Source organism: Ixodes scapularis, unplaced genomic scaffold (genome assembly GCF_016920785.2).
Source record: "Ixodes scapularis isolate PalLabHiFi unplaced genomic scaffold, ASM1692078v2 PGA_scaffold3__209_contigs__length_174095766, whole genome shotgun sequence".
NCBI classification, from domain to species: Eukaryota; Metazoa; Arthropoda; class Arachnida; order Ixodida; family Ixodidae; genus Ixodes; species Ixodes scapularis.
In genome coordinates this window covers 63,938,493-63,946,023 of record NW_024609868.1, presented here as the reverse complement: position 1 = coordinate 63,946,023, position 7,531 = coordinate 63,938,493, and the positions used below count along the sequence as shown (strand labels likewise).

Sequence of the window (7,531 nt, the reverse complement as noted above, 5' to 3'; positions counted from 1 at the left end):
ACGTGACCCCTTCCCCAGGGTCACGTGACCCTGGGGGTGGTCACGTGACCTGGGGGTGTCACGTGACTTCGGGGGGGCATCGTCATCGTCATCATCACAAACGACGTCATCAGTGACGTCACTGATGACGTCACCAACATCCGCATCGTCATCATCGCTGATGACGTCATCGGAGTCCGCATCGTCATCGTCACTGATGACGTCATCAGTGACGTCACTGATGACATCATCGGCATCGTCACGTGACCCCCAAGGTCACGTGACCCCCCCCCCCCAGTACCCTTCCCTCCTCCTCCTCAAGAGCTGCGCTCTAATTCGGTGTTACAGGGAGTTGTAAACGGCTTTCACTTTTTTTTTGTTGAGCTGGTAGTCTGACCTTGTGGATTTTTGGCACTCTGATTATGATAACGGCAATGAGGTGGCCACAGCACCGAGTATTTTGGCTGCGCCATTGTCACTGGTGCTGGCGAGCTCCGTTCCGTCTTTTGGTTAACGAGTCTTAATACTAAAAAAGGCTCGAGATACGCCTAAGCACTTCTCACGAGTTGTGAATGCGAAAGCATGCAGGTCGTTCCTCCGCTCCCTTATTTCGTCTGCAATACACTTATGTCGATGGTCGAGCGCGCATGCTCTCCTCGCCACGCTGAATTTGGGCATGGAGCGGTGGAGCTGCTGCCTCGCGGACACGCAGTACCATGGGGAAGCGCTAATTGAAACCGACGCACGGCGGCTTCATATCACTGCTGTTTTGTGTGGCTTTCTGTGTGGTTTCAAAGCTGGGATGCCTCAGGTCGCGGTTTCGGGAATTTTATCCGTCGTTTGGCGCGGCTGATGACGTCAACTTGCTCCATAAGACAGTTAATGCTTTTGCAATAAAATGCCCTTTCAGTGTTTGTGCTCAAGACAGGAAGGTCTAAGAGCCTTGTAACCTAGCACGAGAGCATTGACTACTGGACAGCGTGCAGTCCCCAAAATGATAAGGATTAAACGAGGTTAACAAAGATATGGTCTGCCTCACCTTAATGTGAACTGCAGCAAAGATGACAAGCATAAACTCCTTGCTTTAAAACTCACCCCGGATGTTTGATTGATCATGAACTGAGTCACCTACTAAAACTACCCGTTCGCACTCGTAGCCTCTGTTGTAGCCCAAGTTAAGGTGGCATGTGGTGTAATTCTGGTGGGTTGCATGTTCGTTAATGGGCTGGCTTACGTCATCATTTTCAAGAGTGCAAAGGGACTTACTTGCCTTTGCCTGGAGAATGTTTCTTTGCCTGTGATTGCAGATGCCCTGGAGTTCTTGGGGCAACTTTGCTGTTTCCAACTCTTAATGGCAGGGTTGCTTCATTGAATGTTTTTCTTTAAAATCGGTGCTATACTCCTGATCATTCTAAAAGTGCTGTACAGCCCTGGCCTTCCTGGCGCACCTACAATGTCATACACTAGAGCAGAGGGGTGCAAACTTTTCAGGTCCACGACCTTTAAAAATATTTGAACGGCATTTAGTGACTCCGTTCCCCCTCCGATGGTACACTTAACAATGACTCAACATTTTAACCCCCAGACGTCGCCTTGCAACTCCCATTTTGCTCATCTCTGTACTAGAGAAAGAGAGTGAGTGGGGAGAATGGTTAGCTGTCCATACTATTGTGCAGCAGTTTTTGGTCATAATTGTAGATGACACCGCATGTAGTGCACATTTCTCAATGCTAATTTGCTACAGCAACCTTTACCTTCCAGACCTAATTACAACAAACTGGCTAACTTGTTAATGAGCACATTACAGGAAACCCTACGGTTCCATCGCATTGTATTCACAGGTGTGACTTTCTGTAGAAGCTCCCTGGTAAGGGCTGTAATGAAACATCCATATAGGTAAATATTGATACGGTGATGTGCAGCACCTTTGCACCTTGCTGGCCAAGAGTTTAATATAGTTTTTATACTGGGCAGATTTTTCTTCACTACTAGGTAACCGTTAAGGAATAGTCGTATTTATTACGGTCTACTCGTACGAATCAGTTCACCCACTCACCACATGATTACTCTAGTGCCATCCTCCCCGTCAGACATAGCATTTCCCGAAAGGTCTTTGTGGGGTGCAAGTTTGCAGTGGCGTCGGAACAGGGGGGGCAGGGTGGGCGACCGCCCCCCCAGAGATTTTTTAGTAAAGGCGGCGCGCGAGCTCGATATTTCGCAAATTTCTCAGATTGCAATTTTTAAGATATTTCGCGGGCATGAATTTCTTGCATTATGGTGGCATGATGATATTCATCATCATGGGATTAGTTATCCAAGGGCTCAATTATTTGCGGTTATTTTAAAACCAGAAATAAGCAGGAGCTTCTCCATTTCTGAAGCCGAATAAAGCAGTCGATACGCGCCTACGCTGCTCGAAGCGCAAATGATTTCGCAGTTCGAGGCTGCAGTAATCCCCGGGGCGTCGTGCCGTACGGGTACCGCCGAGGACTTGGACGAAAGTGGTCGAGTATACGACCCGCAGACCTACATGACTACGCCGCATCCTGGAACACCTCGGTTCCAGGATTTAGCAGCGGTCCTTTCGGTTCCAGGATTTAGTTTTAGCGAACGCCCACGTTTCACCGAATGACACTTTAGCGAATATTCGGACGCCGCGAAGCGGCGTTTTCGGGTGGGCCAAATGGGTTCACATTTTTGTAATGAGCCGCCGCAGACTGTCGCCGCGAAGCGGCGAAAGCGCAGCGCGGCGGATGGGTTAACGCGCGCCCCCGTTATTCGCTAAAACGTCGATTCGCTCAAATGTCGCTGTTCGCTAAAACGTCACTCGCTCATGTGATATGGACCTAACTGCGATAGTGACAGTGTGCTGTGCTATGAATGTGTGGCATGGTGCACTATGAAATGCGAAAACAGTGTTCGTGGTGCCGAGGTGACTTTCATTTCATCCGGCTTCAGAAACTGGAAGAAGGCCACTGAGAAGTTTAGAACTCATGAAAAAAGTGAATGCCACAGCCGGTCCGTGGATAGCTTGTTGCAGAGACTGCAGAAAGCACCAGTGATCAAGCTTCTCAGTGAGCAGAGCCTGAAGGAGCAGAATGAGGCGCAAATGGCACTCCGTGTTGTCTTCAGTTCCAACAGATACCTTGCACGCTCGGGTCAGGCTCTGCGCGGACATTCGTATGAAGATGGAAACCTGCGGCTTCTACTCGACGAAAGATCTCAAGAGGTCCCGGCCTTGGAGATGTGGATGAAAAGGCGGGACAAGTGGCTGAGCGCTGACGTTCAAAACGAAGTCATTGAAATCATGTCTCACGAGCTGCTGCGGGGCATCATACAGGAAATAAAGCATTCAACCTTCTTCAGCATCATTGCCGACGGCACGACGGACGTTTCATCCTCTGAGCAGTTCTCGCTGTGCATCAGGTGCGTGGATCCAGACACTTTGCATGTAAAGGAGATTTTTGTTGGCTCGTACAACCCGAGTGATACCACAGCCGCAACTCTTTTTGCTGTGATCAAAGACATGATCATGCGGTTGGGTCTAGACTTTCAGAACTTTCGTGGACAGTGCTTTGATGGTGCAGCAAATATGTCAGGAAGGTTAAACGGGGTACAGAAAAAAGTGACCGAAGTGCAGCAAAAAGCTGTGTACGTTCATTGCAGCAACCACGCCTTAGATCTTGTTCTGCAGGAGGTTGGACGAGGCTGCGAGCTGATTCGCGACGCGCTTGCCATCGTTAAGGACGTTTCGGGAATCATAATGGAGTCAGCGAAGCGAACGAAAGCATATAAGAATGTTGTGATATCTCCTGGCCACGAGAGCGAAGAAGGTACCATCGCCAGTGGAAAAGTATCCAAGCTGCTTCCCCTGTGCCCCACCCGGTGGGTTCTTTGAGTAAAAGCGATGATGCGCTTCGTCGAGAACTACGAAAGGGTGCAACTAGCCCTGAAAGACATTTTGAATTACAAGGGGTATCCGCGAGACGACAAGAAGGCAGCAATACACGGCTTCTTGAAGAAAATGCAAATGTTCGAGACCATGTTTGGTCTCAACTGCGCCATCACAATATTTGGACCATGCAAAGAACTTGCAACATCGCTGCAGAAGCCAGATACTTCTGTGGGAGGAGCGCTGAGGGCGACGGAGGTCCTGGAAGCACACTTGACAAGGCAAAGAAAGGAGAGTGGTTTCCAAGAAGTGTACGAACGCACAGAGGGGGCAGCAAAAAAGCATAAGCTAAAGGCCCCTTCAAACAAGACCACGCGATGCGGTCCTCCAAGAAGGTACGAACACAGCAGCGAGCCCTGTCAACCAGCGTTTCTAGACGCGGAGACAGGCCTTCGGAAGCAGTTCTACGAAGCGTTAGATTGTGTTCGCGCCGAGCTTGCAAGGCGATTCAAGCAACCAGGCATGCAAAGTCTCGCACAACTAGAGCAAATAATTTTGTGCGCTATTCAAGAGAAGCCACAAACTGCAGAAGAACTTGAAAGGAAGTTAGGATCCCACGCTACTGATTTCCACCTGGAAAGCCTTTCAAGGCAGCTGAACATGGTTCACTCGCTCTCAAGCGGTCAGATCGGCTCCGTACCCGAGTTGTGCCGTGCTCTGGGCAGACAAGTCCCAGAGGTCAAGAGGATGATGACTGAGGTGATGCGCCTTGCGGCACTTATAATGACAGTGCCAGCGTCAGCGGCATCAGCTGAACGAAGTTTCAGCGCACTTCGGCGTATCAAGAATTACCTCAGAGCTACCATGTCACAAAAGCGACTGACTCAGTTGATGCTGCTGCACGTAAATAGTGAGCGAGCTGCAAAACTTGATCTGAACTGTATCATCAGAGAGTTCGTGTCGAGGACGGCTGAACGACGAGCCGTTTTCGGGCACCAGTGAGCTCTTTCTTATTTCACGCTGTTTGAAGACGTCAACATGGGAGAAAAACAAGATCACCACATTCCAAAAGAGGAAGGACATATATTCATTCTAAATATTAAAACACCGCAAGGACACGGACAAGAACAAGAAGGTAGACAAACAAGGCGCTGTTTGTCTACCTTCTTGTTCTTGTCCGTGTCCTTGCGTTGTTTTAATCTTTAATCATGAAATACCAACTAGCCCAAACTTCTACTTTAATCATTCTAAATAAACGTTTGTGAGCGTTTCGATTTTATATATCCATATTGTTCTAGATGCTTCATCCCCCCCCCCCCCCCCCACCCCCCACCCCACCCCAATAGACCCTTTCCGAAATTCAGTCTGGCCACTTTGATCACTATCATCACCATCTGAAAAATGGTATATGTGCCATACGAATGGCGGCTTTCTAATTACTGATGAAGGAACATGTTGAAGATACTTCTAAGCTGAGGATTCGAGGCCTATAGACGTTAGCACGTTGCGAAACCGGAATCGAATGCAAGCGCTGCGTAAGTGTTCATTTCTCTAATTCGAGCCCAGTGAACCTGTTAGTGGCACAAAATCGACTTCGAAACCCCTTGACTTGGCACTTCGTTCTGACTGGTTGCATCGTTGTGGGGATCGATACTGGAAGAGATGATCAAGAAAAACCTGTATAGCAAAAAGTTTATTCTCGTCTGCCGTTGACATGCAAAAGTGACGGTGCCCGATAAAATACTGCAGGCTGCGGGTTCATTGCCGCCATTCGTATGGCAAAAGTTAAACCGCCATTTCAGCCTCCAGATGGCACTGAATTTCGGAAAGGGTCTATTCCGTTGCCCCCCCACCTCAGAAATACTTCCGACGCCACTGCAAGTTTGTCTGCTTTTTTTACAGGAGTTGTGGTGACGTCAGTACGCCGAGCTCTGATTGAAGGATAGTGGATAGATCATAAGGCAGCTTGCTTTGAGGTCAACCCACTATCCTTCAAGCAAATTCAATCAGAGCTGGCATTCTGACATCACCACAACTGCTGCAGAAGAAACAGACAAACTTGCACTCTATATTGGAAGTGTGCGACAAACAGTGGTGCTGTGGAGCGGCTCCTTCCTAAAGCATTTTGCATAGACAACTTGTATAGTGGCCGACAGTAGTTTCTAATCCACATAAGCTTACCCGAGCACAGTGCTATACAAAACTTATGGGGCCACAGCTGACGGCAGTATTTTTTATGCAAGACTTGGAAATCGAGAACACACAACTTTTCTGTGCACTGGCAAAAACAGCCGTAATCATCTTAATCCCAGTATGTCTACTCAATCTGCCAGTGAGCGAAGAGCAATCTGATAATAAGAAAAGCAAAAAATATTTCTCATGTGGATTTCATCAATTGCTGGCTCTTGTGAATGTCGTCTCGTAGTGATTTCCGGATTGTCAAACACACAAGTGCTTCGTAGAGGCATATTCCAGCGCAGGTAAATGAAAAACATGGCAGTCTGTTACCGTTGTGGCCACTTACAACTGCGGGGAAAACAACAAAAACCGAGCTTTGAGCAATTCCTGTTGGCTGGATGACATAGGAGTACACGCAGTGCAACGCTGGACATGAATATATTTTCGAATGTGAAGGTGCCATACCTTTACTTGGGAGCGAGGTCGAGAAACAAGGCCACGAGAAGGTGCAGTTGTGGCCAAGATGCTGCGGTCGCGTTAGAACAGGTCTGAGCAGGTAGCGCTTCACTAGGCGGCTTAATGCGGACGCTGTCAAATGTGGCACTGTCAACCAGTTGCCAAGGCGGAGTGGCACACTCCCTTTAGGTGTCGCACGTGCACGATGGGATTGTTTTAAGCACCATTTTGCAAAAAAGGCCATTCTTGTCTTCTTTTTCACTGTGCCTAGACAATTTTAGCCTTTCAGACAAAGCATTCAGTACTGCCTGCCTGTTGTGAAGGGCTGTGTAGTATTTTCTGTTATGTTGCTGAGGGCATGCTGGTTATACTCCTGCCTAAGAACCCTCGGGCACTATATTTATACTTTGTTCTCAACAGACAGCACATTCAGGTGTGGAACTGTAGCTTGCAAAATGGTGACTTCTACCATTCACATTGATATTATGCAATACATTTCACATATGTCTGAAGCTCTCTATAGTAAAGACTGATGAAATGAAGATTTGAATATATAGTAATGCTAAGTTGAAGCACAGTTCTAATACGCTAGTTTAAGCATTTGAGATACTTATAAATTAAAACGTTTTCATAAAAAGAAATAAACTGACTATTAGATAATTGTAATGTGAGAACCACATTGTCTGGATGAAAAACAAACAACCTTTTCTTGCAGATGTAACTCTCACACCTTATGCATGCAGTGTTATCCCACATTCAGCTGGAGACCGCCCATATCTTATAGTTGGTTTCCTTCAGACTTTTACTCTATCATTTAAAAGAAACCACTGACACCCCCAATTTTTTTATAGGCGATATAATATGGTGTTAGAAGACTACCCAATCAATATTTTGCTATGTTGTCACATATAGTTTTAATAAATTCAAAAAAAAAAAACGTAACTGCTGGAAATTGAAACTGGACTGGGCGGGAAGAAGAAATATAGAGGAGAAAGATACCGAAAGTCACTTGGCAGTACAACTTTT

The 7,531-nt window shown here is 47.2% G+C and overlaps 2 protein-coding genes across 2 annotated transcripts; both read left to right on the top strand.

The window, feature by feature from the left end:
* Window positions 1-2,818: 2,818 nt before the first annotated feature.
* On the top strand, window positions 2,819-3,877 carry LOC121837196 (zinc finger MYM-type protein 1-like; the record flags this gene model as incomplete). The annotated part of the gene is made up of 1 exon (XM_042292747.1): window positions 2,819-3,877. A coding segment is annotated over one exon (1,059 nt), but the record flags the coding sequence as incomplete, so codon positions are not given.
* Window positions 3,878-3,889: 12 nt separating this feature from the next.
* Window positions 3,890-4,873, top strand: LOC121837195. The gene has a single exon (XM_042292746.1). It carries the CDS (start codon window positions 3,890-3,892, stop codon window positions 4,871-4,873), a length of 984 nt encoding a protein of 327 aa, XP_042148680.1.
* The last annotated feature ends 2,658 nt before the right edge of the window (window positions 4,874-7,531 follow it).